The sequence below is a fragment of the Triticum dicoccoides genome, chromosome 1B (assembly GCF_002162155.2).
Source record: "Triticum dicoccoides isolate Atlit2015 ecotype Zavitan chromosome 1B, WEW_v2.0, whole genome shotgun sequence".
Taxonomy (NCBI): Eukaryota; Viridiplantae; Streptophyta; class Magnoliopsida; order Poales; family Poaceae; genus Triticum; species Triticum dicoccoides.
The window spans coordinates 57275168-57292650 of NC_041381.1; the positions used below are offsets into that span (position 1 = coordinate 57275168).

The 17483-nt window shown below is 48.7% G+C and overlaps 1 protein-coding gene across 1 annotated transcript in view; it reads left to right on the top strand.

Annotated features, from left to right (window-relative positions):
- Positions 1-5405: 5405 nt before the first annotated feature.
- LOC119301065 (histidine-containing phosphotransfer protein 2-like) overlaps positions 5406-17483 on the top strand; it is a 48864-nt gene continuing 36786 nt past the window's right edge. Inside the window, exons 1-5 of the mRNA XM_037577967.1 lie at positions 5406-5615; positions 5734-5867; positions 10733-10807; positions 11766-11837; positions 12254-12326. Of these exons, the coding sequence (XP_037433864.1) occupies positions 5553-5615; positions 5734-5867; positions 10733-10807; positions 11766-11837; positions 12254-12326 (417 nt within the window). The 5' untranslated portion in view covers positions 5406-5552. The remainder of the gene's footprint in view (positions 5616-5733; positions 5868-10732; positions 10808-11765; positions 11838-12253; positions 12327-17483) is intronic.

Consider the following 17483-nt stretch of genomic DNA (forward strand, 5'->3'; position numbering starts at 1 on the left):
ATCGTCGGTATCACGTCTATCGAGAGGGGACAAATACCGGCAAACAAGGAAGAACACAATCAATGCAATGCACAATATGATGCATGATCATGACATGGCAATATGCTGTGATTTGAGCTAATGCAACTAGCAGCAAGTTAAATGGAGTTGGTTTGAATCCTAGGTTCAAATTCAAACTCCACATGTGATTATTTAAATGCCATTCATATGATTTGTCCTAAACAGCAGATATAAGTTGTTCTAACATGCATGAAAATGGTACAGATGGATAGATTGGATTTTTCTGATCATTAGTATTTGAGAGAAACCAGAATAACCATCTAGAAGGCAGAAATGTGTATGTTTGTATAGTCTTTCTAGCATTTGATCAATAAAAGGTAAAGGGTAATGATCTTTCTTAGTAGCTTTATTTAATTTATGGAAATCAATTACCATCCTATAACCTGTAATAATTCTTTGCGGGATCAATTCATCTTTATCATTAGGAACAACAGTAATACCTCCCTTTTTAGGGACACAATGGACAGGGCTTACCCATTCACTATCAGCAACGGGATAAATTATACCTGCCTCGAGGAGCTTTAGTATCTCATTTCTTACCACTTCTTTCATATTAGGATTTAATCTTTGTTGAGGATCTCTGACTGGTTTGGCATCTTTTTCCACTTTAATTTTGTGTTGGCATAGAGTAGGACTAATGCCCTTAAGATCATCCAGAGTATATCCAATAGCAGCACGGTGCTTGTTCAGAGTTTTCATTAATCTTTCTTCTTCTTGTTCTAAAAGGTTAGCACTAATAATAAGAGGATATATCTTCTTTTCATCAAGATAAGCATATTTAAGATTATCAGGTAATGGTTTGAGTTCAAACACGGGAGCACCCTTGGGTGGAGGAGGATCCCCTAGGATTTCAATAGGTAAGTTGTGTTTCAAGATAGGAACCTACTGAAGGAATACTTCATCTATTTCCCTTCTTTCATTCACAAACATTTCATTTTCATGGTCTAACAAATATTGTTCTAACGGATCAGTAGGAGGCACGACAATAGAAACAACACCAATTATTTCATACTTACTAGGTAATTCTTTATCACGGGGTTGTCTATGAATTTTAGCAGAATTAAACTCATGAGTCATATCATCCAATCCAATCGTAACAACATCCTCTTCGCAATCAATCTTAGCATTAACAGTGTTCAAGAAGGGTCAACCAAATATAATGGGACAAAAGTCATCTTGTGGGGAACCAAGAACAAGAAAATCAGCAGGGTATTTGACCTTCCCACACAAGACTTCAACATCTCTAACAATCCCAAAAGGCCTAATAGTATCTCTATTGGCAAGCTTAATTGTGACATCAATGTCTTTTAACTCAGCAGGTGCAATATCATGCATAATCTCTTGGTATAAGGAAATAAGTATTGCACTAGCACTAGCACCCATATCACATAGGCCATGATAACAATGATCTCCTATTTTAACAGAAATAACAGGCATGCCTACGACAGGTCTATGTATTTTGGCATCTGGTTTAACAATATTAGCAGTTTCACCACAAAAGTAAATTACATGCCCATCTAAATTATCATCCAAGAGATCTTTGACCATAGCAATACTAGGTTCAACTTTGATTTGCTCAGGAGGTGTATAAGTTCTAGTATTACTCTTACGAACAACAGTTGAAGCTTTAGCATGATCCTTCATTCTAACAGGAAAAGGAGGTTTCTCAACATAAGTAGTAGGAACAATAGGATCACTATAGGTGACAGTCTTTTCTTCAACTGTAATAGGTGCAATTACTTTTACTTCAATGGGAGGATTATATTTAAACCACTTCTCCTTAGGGAGATCAATGTGAGTAGCAAAAGATTCACAGAAAGAAGCTATCTCAGAGTCAAGACCATATTTAGCGCTAAATCCACGAAAAGCATCAGTATCCATAACAGATTTAACACAATCAAACTTAGGTGTCATACCTGACTCCTTACCATCGTCGGAACCCCAATCTTCAGAGTTGCATTTAATTCTTTCCAATAAGTCCCATTTGAATTCAATAGTCTTCAGCATATAAGAACCAGCACAGGATGTATCGAGCATGGTGTGATCATTGAGAGAAAGCCGAGCATAAATTTTTTGAATAATTATTTCTCTGGAGAGCTCATGATTGGGGCATGAATATAACATTGACATAAGCCTCCCCCAAGATTGAGCGATGCTTTCTCCTTCACGAGGCCAGAAATTATATATGTAATTACGATCACGATGAACAAGATGCATAGGATAGAACTTCTGGTGAAATTCCAACTTCAATCGTTTATAATTCCAGGATCCCGTATCATCACATAGCCTATACCATGTCAATGCATCTCCCTTCAAAGTTAAAGGGAAGACCTTACTTTTGACAACATCATCGGGAATACCTACAAGCTTAAATAATCCACAAATTTCATCCACAAAGATAAGGTGTAAATCGGGATGCAATGTTCCATCTCCTGCAAATGGATTAGCTAGTAGTTTCTCTATCATACCCGAAGGAATTTCAAAGTGAACATTTTCAGTAGGTTGAGTAGGTTGAGGAGCAACTCTTTGCTCTACTGCTCGGGGCGAAGATGCTCCAAACAAGCCCCTCAAAGGATTAGTTTCCATAGTAACAAGTAACAGAAAATTTTAGCACACTATATAAATGTTTCCTTACCAAGTTCCACTCACCAAAAGCGCTACACTCCCTGGCAACGGCGCCAGAAAAGAGTCTTGATGACCCACAAGTGTAGGGGATCTATCGTAGTCCTTTCTATAAGTAAGAGTGTCGAACCCAACAAGGAGCACAAGGAAATGATAAGCGGTTTTCAGTAAGATTTTCTCTGCAAGCATTAAAATTGTAGGTAACAGATAGTTTTGTGATAAGATAAACTGTAACGAGTAACAAGCAATTAAAGTAAATAAGGTGCAGCAAGGTGGCACAATCCTTTTTGTAGCAAAGGACCATCGTGGACAATTTCTTATAATGAGAAAAGTGCTCCCGAGGACATATGGGAATTATCGTCAAGCTAGTTTCATCACACTCATATGATTCGCGTTCGGTACTTTGATAATTTGATATGTGGGTGGACCGGTGCTTGGATACTGCCCTTACTTGGACAAGCATACCACTTATGATTAACCCCTATTGCGAGCATCCACAACTACAAAAGAAGTATTAAGGTAAACCTAACCACAACAATAAACATATGGATCCAAATCAGCCCCTTACGAAGCAACGCATAAACTAGGGTTTAAGCTTCTGTCACTCTAGCAACCCGTCATCTACTTATTACTTCCCAATGCCTTCCTGTAGGCCCAAATAATGGTGAAGTGTCATGTAGTCGACGTTCACATAACATCACTAGAGGAAAGACAACATACATCTCATCAAAATATCGAACGAATACCAAATTCACATGACTACTAATAGCAAGACTTTACCCATGTCCTCAGGAACAAACGTAACTACTCACAAAGCATATTCATGTTCATAATCAGAGGAGTAATAATATGCATTAACGATCTGAATATATGATCTTCCACCAAGTAAACCAGTTAGAATCAACTACAAGGAGTAATCAACACTACTAGAAACCCACAGGTACCAATTTGTGGTTTTGGATACAAGATTGGATACAAGAGATGAACTAGGATTTGAGAGGAGATGGTGCTCGTGAAGATGTTGATGGAGATTGACCCTCTCCCGATGGGAGGATCTTTGGTGATGACAATGGTGATGATTTCCCCCTCCCGGAGGGAAGTGTCCCTGGCAGAACAGCTCTGCCTGAGCTCTAGATTGGTTCCGCCAAGGTGCCGCCTCGTGGCGGCGGAGTTTCGTCCCGTAAGCTTGCCCACGATTTTTTCCAGGGTAAAAGCCTTCATATAGCAGAAGATGGACACCGGAGGTCCATCAGGAGGCCCAGGAGATAGGGGGCGCGCCCGGTAGGGGTGGGCGCGCCCCCTACCCTCCTAGCCAGGGTGTGAGCCCCCTGAGGTGTTTCTTCCGCTCAATAATTCTTAGTAATTCCAAAAATAAGTTTCGTGGAGTTTCAGGTCTTTTGGAGCAGTGCAGAATAGGTTTCCAATGTTTCCTCCTTTTCCAGCCAGAATTTCAGCTGCCGGCATTCCTCCTCTTCATGGTAAACCTTATAAAATAAAAGAGAATAGCGATAAGTATTGATATATAATGTGTAATAACAGCCCATAATGCAATAAATATTGATATAAAAACATGATGCAAAATGGACGTATTAGACGCCGACGACGTACCTGCTGCAGCGCGAGGGCGGGAGCTTTACGGGCATGTAGATCCCGGCCGGGCCTGTGGGCCCACGGGCCTGGTATACTCCTGCTATTGTGTCTGGTCGGCTACCGTCGTTGACGGTGGAGGTTGTGCCCTCCCGCGTGCCGACGGTGCTGCGGCCCCTAGTCCCGGCTCCTATTCCTTGTTGTGCAGACCTCGCTTCGTGGTGTCGTGGTGAGACGGTGTGGAGGTTTCTTGACCATGGTGGCGCAAGATGGTGGTCTGTTTGGTGGCAGGCTCTGGAGCATCCGAGGTGAAGGTTGGGATCGGGGGAAACCCCTGTCGGCCTGTCCGACACTGACGCGGCGACGCCGCTGGGTGCCGCCGGACCTTCCTGGAGGGCGTCGGGGGCGATCCTTCCTCTCGCCTCGTCGTGTACCGGGGGAAACCCTTGGCAGCAGTGTCGTCATCGTCGCGGTCCTTCTTTGAAGGTGTTGATGGGTACCGGTGCTTCGGAGCCTTGGAGTTTGGTGGGAGATCTTCGGTGGGCGCAGTGGTCGTGAAGCTTCATCGTTTTCGTCGATCCGCTGTTGTCGACATTCTTTTCTCTTGTTGTTTCTCTTTCGTTTCTTTTAGGTGTGATTGTGTTATTTCCGGCCCAGCACCTATTCTTGGTTGTATCGGTTGGTTGCTTTGTAATACAAAGCGGGGGAAACCCTTTTTCGTGAATCTGCAAATTGATCTAGCGTTATGGACGTGATGGAATCGTGTTTTTCCTAGTATATATTCTTTATTTCGTTTTTTAGCACAAACAACACCCATGTGTATTTATGTTTTTTATTTTTTAATGACCAGTGGGGCCCGTGCTAAGGGCAGAATGAGTGGTTGAAAAAACGAAAAGTCATGCGCGTGCTGCTGCCTGGCTCCCGCTGTCATCTTCTACATGCAGCAGCATCCATCCATGCATCCGCCCAAATGTAAGTGCATGCATGCACCGATGCACGCCATCTCCAAGCTCTTTATTAATATTGCTGCCAGCCAGTACACTAATCGAGCACTAGAACATTCGCTGCCAGCCAGTAGTGTAATCGAATTCGAAGCAGACTCGCTGCCAGCCAGTAGAGTAAATGAGCAACCGAAAACTCGCTGCCAAAAGGCTCCGTGAGAGAGTAAGCGAATTCCACCGCACTCCTCTCCTGTCCTCGTCCACTCCGCCACCGGAGCAGCAGCTTCCAATTCCGCCCCCGGAAAGTGCTCTCTCGCCTCCTCTCGACGACCCAACATAGCCATGGAGGCCATCACCGAGCTCCGGGCCCAGCTGCACGCCCACCTCACCAGCATGTACGCCACGGTCAGTCCCTTCCCTCACCTCTATAGCCGCCGTGCTCTCTGCTCTCATGATGGGTTTCGACTGGCTGTCCCCTGACATCTCCTGACCCCTGACAGTCTCATTGCCGTGGTCGATCTAGGGTGCCGTGGACGCGTATTTCCAGCAGCTGCAGGAGCTGGACGAAGGCAGTGCAGGCACGGGCTACGTGGCCGAAGTCCTCAACATCTTCCTCAATGACGGCGACAGGATCCTCACGGACATCGACGGCCTGCTGTCCGTGTCACCTCCCCCACGCCACGCGCGTGGCCTTGTTGTCTCTTTCTCTTCTCGTCTCGGATACTTTTCTTGAAACGGAGGTAAAAGATTTGCCTCGTTCATTAAATAAGAGAGAACTGTTTTAGAGTGTTACAAATGACCCATATGCCCGGCATGGCAACTACTCGCGCACAAGAATACACCCCAGTTTTTTAGCTCCCGCGAGAACCCAAAGCTTGACGTCGTTGATGATAGCACGGAGAAGGACCGGAGGCGGTGCGCCCTTGTGTCGGAAGACCCGAGCATTATGCTCGTTCCAGATCGTCCAAGAGACTAGCATTGTAAGTGAGGCCAAGGCTCGTCGGTTTGGGTTTTGCAAGCAGGTTCGCTTTTCCCACCATTCCAAAACGGATCCATCCAAATGCCAAGAGGAGGTGTCCATGTGCGTTAGACCAAATTCAAGGATGACCGAGTTCCATAGCCTTATGGTGTAGCGGCATTTGTAGAAGAGGTGTGCACCCGTCTCACCAACACGTTTGCAAAGCGGGCAAAGTCCACAGTGTTGCCAACCGCGCCGCTCCAATCTGTCGGCTGTCCAAATCCGGTCTTGGATAGCCAACCAAGCAAAAAACTTGATCTTAGGAGGGGCCCAAGCCTTCCAGATCATAAAGTCCATGGGCGAAAGTGTCAGTCCAAGAAACTGAGCCTTGTAGGCGGTGGCCGCGGAGTAGGACCCGTCGTTGGCGTGTTCCCAAATAATGTCATCGTCAGTTTGTTGATCCAAGTGTAGGTCATGCAAAAGCATCCATAACATGAAGAATTGGAGGATGTGGGCACCGGAGACGATGGTGTTGCGACCGATCTTAAGAATCCAAGCATCTTCATGGAGGGCCTCACGCACCTTCCAGTTCTTGCGCGTGGAGGCCTCATAAATCAAAGGGGCAATGTCCTTCGGTTTCCGCCCAAGAAGCCATGGGGAATCCCAAAAAGGTGTTTTGGCACCGTTGCCCAAAATGATGGTCGTTGAGGCATAGAAGAAGTCCATGTCCTCCTCCGTGCAAGGGTTCCCAAGCCCCACCCAAAGCTTGTTTGGCTCCTTCCATTCATACCATGGCCACCTAAGACGTAAGGCCCGAGCAAACTTGTCAGTGTCTAGAACCCCAAGGCCTCCATACTCCTTGGGGCGGCAAACCACCTTCCAATTCACTTTACATTTGGCACCGGTCGTCTTATCCGATCCAGACCAAAGGAAAGCCCTCTCCAATTTGTTGATGTTGTGAAGAGAGCGTGGTGGCACGATGAGAGGTGTGATGGCATACACTGCTTGGGAGGCAATAACCGATCTGACAAGTGTCGTGCGCCTGATGGTGGTGATGTTTTGGTCGTCCCAGGTGGCAAGCTTGCCGGCCGCCTTGTCTTCAAGGTATTGGAAATCCACGGTCTTGAGCTGCCAGACCGAGAGTGGGAGTCCCAGATATTTCATCGCGAAGGTGGCTCTAGACACGGGAACGACACTGAGGACATGATCCAAGTCAACATTGGTACATCTGATTGGCACAACCGAACTCTTGTGGAAGTTGGTGCATAGACCCGTGACATCACCGAAACCCTTCAAGATGGTGGCGAGGTTGTCGACGTCGCTTTTGATTGGGGCCATGAAAATAGCTGCGTCATCTGCATATAAGGAGGTTCTCATCATAGCGCCTCGTCCCCGAATCTTATGCAGGAGGCCCTTCCTAGTTGCCAACTCAAGAATTTGGTGAAGCGGGTCAATTGCGAGGACGAATAGCAGCAGCGAGATCGGGTCCCCTTGACGAAATCCACGACCATGATAGATGGGAGGTCCGGGCAGCCCATTGAGCAGGAAACGCGAGGATGAGGAGCAAAGCAGTGTGGCAATCCAGTCACGGAATTTGCTAGGGAAACCCCTACGTTGCAGGAGGTCCAGGATGAATTTCCATTTGACAGAGTCGAAGGCTTTTCTAATGTCAAGCTTGAACAGAAGGGCAGGGATCTTGCGCTTGTGGAGGCGTCGAGCAAAGTTCCACACATACATGAAGTTGTCATGCATGCTTCTCTTTTTTATGAAGGCGCTTTGGGCGTTGGAGATGAGGGCATCCATATGCGGGGCAAGCCGCAAGGAGAGCACCTTAGCAATGATTTTGGCAATGGCATGGATGAGGCTTATGGGCCTATAATCAGAGATGCCCTCCGCGCCATCCTTCTTGGGCAAGAGCACCACATTGGCGGAGTTCAACCATTGAAGATTGGACGTGTGAAGGGAGTTAAACCGGTGGATGACTCGCATGATATCAGGTCTGACGATGGCCCAACATTTCTTGAAAAAGATACCCGTGAAGCCGTCCGGGCCGAGAGCCTTGCCGCTTGGCATTTCTTTAATGGCGTTCCAAACCTCGTCCTCAGTGATAGTGTCATCTAGGGTGTGAAGATCGACCGGCTGCACGTTGAGCTCCTCCCAATTGAAGTCAAGGTTGCTCGTGTGCCCCTTCCCCATGACCTCAGAGAAGTGGTCATGGATGATCTTTTCTTTTTCGCCATGGTCAGTAACCCAACCGCTTGCGAGCTTGATGCGTTGGATGTGGTTCTTTCTTCTTCGGGCATTGACGCGGCGGTGGAAGAACTTTGTGTTTGCATCACCCTCCTTGAGGTTAGAGATTCGGGCGCATTGGCTCTTTCTGGCCCTCTGCAGAACTGCCAAACTGATCACCCTGCATTTTAGTCTAGCACGTAGGTCAAGCTCCTCCGGCGATAGGGGGCGCGATTCCTGCGCAATGTCCAGCCTTAGGATCACGAGTAGTGCCGCGTGGAAGGGAGGTCCAGAAATTTTCAAACTTGAAAGACCAAGGTCTTTTGGGTCCTTTGTCATCAGCAAGCAAGAGAGGGCAGTGGTCGGAGAGGGATGATGACAAGGCGTGCAACACATGGGTGTTGAAGGTGGTGTCCCACTCGGCGTTGTATAAGAAGGAGTCAAGTTTGCAAAGGGTGGGATTTGTCCTCTCATTGCTCTAGGTGAAACGCCTGTTCTGTAGATGGATCTCCTTGAGCTTGCAAGATTGCAAAGCAGCACGAAAGCGATTGATTCTGCTACGGTTAACATTCCGTTTGTTTTTATCCCTGGCACGGTAGATTTGGTTGAAGTCTCCAGTGGCAAGCCATGCCACTCCCGGAGGTGGCTTCTGGCTAAGCAGCTCCGCAAAGAATGCATCTTTGGATGCGCTATCGGTGGGGCCATAGACGGACGTGATTTTGAAGGAGGAGTCGGAAGCACGAATCCGCACCATAGCAGAGAGACAAAAAGTCGAGGTGGTGATGTCGGAGACATGAAGGAGGCTGTCATCCCATAGCATAAGGATTCCGCCCCTGGTTCCGGTGGCCGGGCGGTGCACGAAACTGTGAAGCTTGTTTCCACCGAGAGAAGCAGCAATGTATCTGTCAACGGTGCTCAACTTAGTCTCTTGGAGACAGACCAAATGACAAGTGGTGTCGAAGATGGTAGCCTTGACAGCTGCTCTACGGTCCGGGCAATTAAGCCCTCTCACATTCCAGCTGAGTGTATTGATAGGCTGTTCTGTCATGGGTGCACAGCAGATGGCCTTTGACTAACATATGAAATAACAATAATACAACCAGGAGGGGATCCAAGTCCCAGGTACATGGCCCATGGCCGAACCTGACTAAACACCAACACACACACAATGGGAACACAGTCCCATCTACAAGGCCCAAAGTAACTAATGTCTATGCACGAACTGGATACGTGCAAACTAGTAGCAAGTGTAATCCCCTGGAAAGCATCAGGATGGCGTACTAACATAACAAACATGAAGGCCCTAACCCAGAGACTACCTACTCAGGCGATCGCTGGCTGCGATCCCTGGCCATCTTGTTCCAGCCCCACAGAGTCCATAGCCGCTGCACCACCGTGGTCTATCAGCGCGTCCTCGACAGCAGCAATAGCACTATCGTCAAGCTTGAAAAAATCCCTCATGGACACAATCACTTCAGGGGGGAGCTGCTCCTTGAATCTCTCCGTGAATGCATTCAGGGTCGAAGCGGTGACATCTTCACCATCTTTGGTTATGCCCAGGGTGCGACAAACAAGGCGCTCAGCCACCTTTGCAACCGGGGCAGCCGGCGTGCGGTTGGAAGGGCGCCTGATCCGTTGCAGAGAGATCCCGCCTTCCTTGGAGATCCTCATGCCTGCCAAAGTCTTCCGACGGGCTGCTGGAGGGCTTGGCCTCGGTGATGCCATGGGTGCTTCAGAAGGTTGCACAGATGTGAGCGGCAGGAGCGCCGGCTGTTTTGAGCAGAAGAGCGTTGCTGGGAGCTCGAGACAGGGCACAACGAGCTCCGCCAAGCCAGCGGGCAGGTCGTGTCCAGCATCAACAAGGCGAGCACGGGTTGGCGAAGGGGTTCGCTGCAGGTTGCCGTTGCACTGGAGAGGCGGGGTGGGCGAGGCTTCAAAGCCTGGGGGCCGCATCGGGGACATATCCAGAAGAGGTCGCTGCATCATGGTCGGCTAACAAAGCTCGATGAGCGCCGGACTCAGGTTTTGGGAAGCCGCCGCAGCAGCATGAGTTTCGTCACGCTTGGAGGCCGGCGGGGTTCGGAGCACCGTTGTAGGAGACAGGGGTGGTGATGCCGGGGGGGTGCGTGCGTCCCTGGATATGCGTCTGGCAGAGGCCGGCCGCTGGTGCCTGACCGGGCTACGGCCCCGAGCGCCGACAGCATCGGAAGCAGGCTCAAGCTCCCCAACACGCATGGGAAGAGCGCACAGGGAGCCAGAGCCGAGAGGCACCGGAACAGCGCCCTGGACAGCGGGCAGTGACTGACTTGCTCTGCCTCTACTTGCCCATCCGCAGGAACCAGCCCCTGCACGAGGTGGACTTCTGCAAGGTGGACGCCCTGGTGCAGCAACTCAAGGGGAGCAGTTCCACGTATGATGATGAATAGCCCTTCCTTTTCTATATATCCCCGTCCATTTTTAACTCTCTGTCTCTGTGTTTCTCGGCTGCATGGATTCAGATGTGTTTGTCACGGGCATGCCCATCATGACAGTTGCAGTGTCGTGTCGCGATAATTAGAAGAAATGAGCTTAGTTCTGTTTCTTGTACTACGGAAGTACCGATATTCATGCCAACAATAATGTTATTAACTTTGTAATATTTATTAATCATGTGCTATTCAGCGACAGCGTAACGCCAATGGAGGTTTTTTCTAGCGTGTCCATGTTTCTCTTCGGATTGCAGATGTCTGTCGTTGTCGACTATCGTATGCACATAAGTAGAAGAGCTGAGTTTAGTTGTGTTTTCGGTTACCTAATTGTCGGTATTCCTGTCTATGGCAATGCTTAGGTCATCAAATAAAATTTTGTCGTCTTGTGAACAATTCTAGTCTTACTAAATCTGCCATTCGCCAATGACAATATTCTAGGCCAGCAATAAAAATTTGTCGTTACAGAAACATTAATTTATGGTATTTACGGTCGGCTACTCTACATATATATATTGCGCCAAGTGCCTTTTTTTTTAGTTTATTCACTGCATCGGCATTATTTTTATTCGGATGTGTCGGTGCAGGGAGTGTACGTCATGGAATGCGAATTTAGTTGTGTTTTCTATAATGGAACTACCGATGTCCATTCCAATGTTTGGCTCCGCCATGAAAACTTTGCCATTTTGTAAATATCTTTGGCACTACTGATGCCGTAAGGCCAATGTTTCTTCTTCTGATTCTTCAAACAATTTATTGTGTTGACAGCCATGATAGAAAATGGCCCCTTGAGAATATTATTGTGACAACCCATGTATGTTTGTGTGTATTAACATACTATAGCATTTAATAAGATTCAAAACATTATAGTTTTCTGATGTTGCTCTTTTTGGCATGTATCAGTGTTGGTGCTAAGAAAGTGAATCTCGCTTGCATGGACTTCCAAAAGTTCTACATGGCAAAAAACAAAAAAGGGTTTGTACTCAGTATCTCATTTTCTATGTTGCACAATAATGATTTTGTACTATATGTGTTGGTCAAATCATGTATGCAAGCCTGCCAGCTTATTTCGTCTTCTATGACACTAGTTTTAGCTCATACTAATATGACATTCTTAAGAACTAACCTAGTTTTTCACTTTGTCTCGAATCAGCTGATTGATAGAACTCAGTTCTATATTTGAATACATGTCTCTTTGATTATTCTCTTGTAACTTGTCGGCTCTAGGCTCATGTTTATCGCGCAACTAAGTTTTCAGGTAGCTAGTTTTTTTTTCCAAACAAAGTTTTTTTTTGCTGGGCCAAACAGAGGGTTTCAATTGCTCTACCATTTAAACTTGGTTTGATCAACCTCTTCAGAATTGACAGTGTGGTATTTTTGCATTGTTTCAGATGCCTCATGGCATTGGCTCTTCTTAAGGGTGATTTCTGTGACGTGCGCAACAAACTCAAGACTTTGATGCAGGTAGTGTCGTGGTTCTAAGTCTGACAGTAGAATGGGGGGTAGGTATGGAGAGGCAAGATCCTAGCTATTGGAGCAGTTGTACACACGAGTGTTTAACGAGTTCAGGCCCTTCTCGGGAGAAGTAACAGCCCTACGTCTCGGAGCCCGGAGGCGGTCGACTGGATTATGTGTGTGATAGTTACAGGGGTGCGAACCCTTCTACCAGTGGAGGGGGTGGCTTATATAGAGGACGCCAGGACCCCAGCCAGCCCACGTAGCAGAGGGTTAAAGTACATTAAGGCCTGGCGTTACTGGTAACGCCCTACATAAAGTGTCATCATGACCATTAAGACTACTTAATTACAGACCGTTTGGATACAGAGTAGATCTTGTACTCCTGGTGGTCGAGTGAGTCTTCATGGTCGAGTGTCTTCAGGTTCGTCGAGTGTCTTCTAGCCGGTCGAGTGGAATCCCTCTTGGTCGACTGAAAGACTACTTCTTCTAAGAGATGTCCTTGGGGAGGGTACCTTGGACAGGTCCGTAACCCTACCCTAGGTACATGACTTCATCAGTAGCCCCCGAATGGATCGAGGTTTGAGTGAGGACGGAGTTGGCAGTCTTTCCGCCCTGCTTTCTGGTACTGTAAAGGCGTTTTTTGCTCAGGATCAATGACTTCTAAGTGAGGGTGTCAACTTTCTTCAGTCGCCTTGATCCATTCTTTATATCTGTCGAGTGAACTTTATGAACTTGGAGATTTCCGAGCGACAGATCGCAGGAGATCTTCTGTCTGACAAGTTGCCCTGTTGGTTAGCGGATTTAGTGGGATCCGGATTCTGGGAAGCGCGCGAAGCGGAGAACGCCGCGGTACTCGGACGGGATAAGGCAGGGACGCCTCGATCTCCGCGCCGCCTTTTTCGCCACGTATCGCGTGCACGACTGTTTCGGGATTTGACAGGATTGCCTGGGCCTACCCGTCAGTCACTCGGAAGTGACCCCATATAAGGAACCGGGCGGAGGTTTTCCGAACAGTGCTTCCTCATTCTATCCTCCTTCGTCTCCAGATTCATCTGCTGCGCTCGCCAACTACCCAGCACCGCTGCTCCGTTCGGGCTTCATCGGCGGCGATGGTGAAGGAGAAGACGACAGCTTTGGAGCGGGCGAAGAAGGCGACGGCGCAAGCGAAGGGGAGAGCGCCCAGTCGGGGTGGTTCCTCGTCGCGGTCTCGCCTGCCGCAGGGTTGGATCCAAGGAGATTGGATCCGCTCGACCATCACCCAGAAGGACCTCGATGACCTAGCCAATGAGGGGCTGATCGAGCACGGAGCAGCGAGGCTCCCGGGGACGGAGTGTCAACCGCAACCTCAGGAGGGTGAGTGCGTCCTCTTGGCGACTCATGTAGATCGAGGGTTTTCTTTGCCGCCGCATCTTTTCTTCCGAGGATTTCTGAATTTCTTCGGAGCTCAGCTTCACCATTTCACTCCGAATTCCATCGTCTATCTCTCCGCCTTTGTATCTCTGTGTGAGAATTTCTTGGGTTGCCGGCCGCACTAGGGCCTCTTCAAACATATATTCACTTGTCGTTCCCAGACGGTGAAAAAGGCCAGCCCCAATGACGAGAGAACCCAGGTGATCCAGATGTGTGGGGGTCTCGTGGTCCAGATGAGGAGCAAGAGCGCTTTCCCTACTATGACCCTTCCCGAGTCGGTCAGAGGGTGGCAGTCGACCTGGTTCTACTGCCAAGACCGATCGACGCTAGGGCAATCAACCGGGCTCCCTCCCTTCTCCATGAGTCGAGTGAACAAGCCCTCCTCTCTGAAAGTAGTTCCGGAGGAGAAGGCTCAAGTGAAAATGTTGATGGAGAGAGTAGTTTAGTTGATTCGTGACGGTGTGACCGGCATGGACCTTCTGGAGGTTTTCCTTCGGCGGCGCATCCAACCACTCCAGTATCGGGGCCACCCGATGTGGCTGTATTCTGGTACTGAAGACACCAGTCGGGTCCACCCAGAGGAGGTCGATGATGCTACATTGGAGAGGTGGATGACTGCCATCACGGGGAACAAGGACAACCCTCGGGGAGCTAGGAGGATCGTTCCACTCGACCAGTCTTATGAGGTGGACAAGGTACGACTATTCTCCTCCGATTGCTGCGTCCATTCTGTTTTGTCGTAAATCAGTCGATTGACCTTTGTCTTGCTTGCTGTCTTTCAGGAAACCACTGAGTTGTACTCGATGCCCAACGGGGCGCAGGCACAGGCCGAAGAGGAGGAGGGTAGCGGAGGCAAAAGTCACGAAGAGTGGGAGTCGAACGCCGACGAGGGTGAGGAAGACGCAGGTTCTGACGAAGAGGAAGAGGAGGAGGAAGTTGCGCCTCCTCGTTCCGAAAGGAGGTCCAAGCTCGCCCACGATCCTGCGGCTGATCGTGGCAAGGGAGTCGCGCTAGCTGGGCAGTCGACCAAACGCCCTCGGACAACTTCGTCGGCGCCGACTGAAAAGGCATCGAAGCAACCCCGAGCGGCCCCGTCAAAACCGGCGAAAGCCCTACCGAAGATGAGGATGTAGATCCCGACTGTCTCTGGGTAACGGTCATAACTCATGTTTTCCATTTTTGGTCGATTCAATCGCTGACCGACTTATATTTGCAAATCGCAGTGCTGCTACTTCCGAGACTTCATCCAGGCATGACGATTAAGAGATGGAAGATGCTGCGACTTCTCAGCCTGGTATGATCTGCGCGGTTTTGCTTTTGGTTGATTGAATCTTTATTTTTGACTTTGAACTCCTTCTGCAGCTCCACCTAGCATTGTCATCAGTCTTCCTGACGATGACGATGAAGCGCCCCTGAGGCAGAGGAGGAACAGGAAGGCGACTGCTGGCAAGGCTGCTCAGGCTGTGTCAGCGCCTGGACCACAGATTCTAGAAGGGAGCAACGTCGCTCGGGCTACCGTGTCCTTTGCGGAGCCGTTGACGGTTGCCCGCCCTTCATCGTCGAGTGCTGACCCGCCTTCTCTCTTCTCCACCTACCATGTCCCGGAGGATCAAGCAAGCGCTGCCAAGGAAGCCATATGTCAGGCCGGGATTATGATGGAGCAGGTGAAGGCGATCCGAACTGCCAGCCAAGCAGCTTATGACGCGAGCTCAGCTCTCCAGAGTAATGTCCAGGTTAGTTGAATACCGACTGGAAATTTTGATATTTGTCATGCATCCACTAGGTGTGCCGATTCTTCGGTGGACTGCTGGCAGTCGACTATATTCTTTGTGTCGTGAGATTTCTCACTTTACTTCTACCATTCGACCATGGTTGAGTGGAACAATGAAACTGGTGGGGGCACGCTGAGTGCACCCAGTGGGTGTAGTCCTCGAGACCGTGGTCGATTGCTGGCAATCGTCTATGGTCTGAAGATTTTTAATTTTTTTTTGCTTCCGGTCGACTGATCGACTCTGAGTCTAGCTGATAGAACTAGTGGGGGCACGCTGAGTGCACCCACTGGGTGTAGTCCCCGAGACTGTAGTTGAATGTTTTGATTCATCTGTAGTCTTATAAATAGTACGAGTTTTCCTTTAATCACTCGGAAGTGATTTGCTATTGATGTTTGTCGACTGAACTTTCGCAGAAATCTTGTGACCTTGTTTCTCGCTATACCAAATTGGAGAACAAGTATATCCAGCTTGAGCTTGACCAAAAGCTTGTCCAAGAGAACTTCACGAAGGCGAAGGAGGAGGCAAAAGGTATGTTCGGTGAGAATCTTGATGACTGTCCTTGCTTCTTGCTTGTCTCCGATTCTGATCTTATTGTGATTTTCGCAGAAAAACTGAGGGATGCTCTGAAGAAGAAGGACCTTGACCTTGCCGAGGCGCAGAAAAAGGCTGCGGACAAGACTAGGCAAGAAGTCACTCGACTGAGGAACGCCAATATGGTCCTGGACGATAAAGCTGGTGAACTGGTAGGAAAGAAGAATGACTTGGAGCTTTATCTGGGAGGACTCGCCAAAAAACTGTTCCTCATGCTCGAAGGTAACCTCTTATCTCCGATTGGTAGTTACTGACTTGCTGTAGGGGCGTTATCTTATCCTTGAATCATGTCCATAGAATTTTGCCAAAACTTTGAAGAGGAGACTAGTCGAGTGGAGGTTGGCTTGGATCCCATCAATTCTCTGGTGAAGGATGAAACTGCTATGAACGTGCTCCGCCTCGAGTCCCGCACTGCCGCAGTGGTCGATTACCTCGCAAGACTGAAGGCCGCTATATCGCGCATCGACACATCGCTCTGGCAAGAAGAAACACTTCAGAACGACCTTGAGTCGCTCATGACTCGACTGAACGAGGTTCCGAGTCGAGTGCAAGAGTGGGAGAAGTCTTCTGCCAGGTGCGGTGCTGACGTCGCTTTGTCCTTGGTCCGCGTACACTTCAAAGAAGCGAGAGAGGACAAGCTGGTGTCTCTCAAGGTGGCCAACACTAGGAAGCATGACTTCCGTTCTTTCATGGACACCTTCATCGCGGCCGCCACTCGGATTGCAGATGGGATCGACCTGGATGATTTCGTTGCGCCTTCCAGCCCTCCGCAGGAGGGGTAAAAAACTATTATGCTTGATGTTTTGAATTTGTCTCGGAATGCCGAGTGATTTCTGTAACCGCCAAACTTTAACAGGCTTGATGCCTGAGCACTTCTGGGTCCGTAGGACGTTATCTGAACTTGGTTTGCCGTTGAAATATGTTTGCTTCTTTGGAAAACTATCTTTTTTGGTTTGGAATACATGTTAGCATCTGAAATGCTCTTTTGCAGGTAGGAGTGAAGCACAAATTGCAGTCGACTTGTGCTCGTCATGTTTGGGCGAGTGCTTGGTTGCAACCAAGCTTCCGAGTGAAACTTAGGCGAGCACTGGGCTGCAGCTAAGCCCTCGAGTGGGAGGTTTGCTCTCCACTCGGCAGGATTTTAGAAACTTAGGCGAGCACTGGGCTGCAGCTAAGCCCCCGAGTGGGAGGTTTGCTCTCCACTCGGCAGGATTTTAGAAACTTAGGCGAGCACTGGGCTGCAGCTAGCCCCCGAGTGGGAGGTTTGCTCTCCACTCGACAGGATTTTAGAAACTTAGGCAAGCACTGGGCTACAGCTAAGCCCCCGAGTGGGAGGTTTGCTCTCCACTCAGCAGGATTTTAGAAACTTAGGCGAGCACTAGGCTGCAGC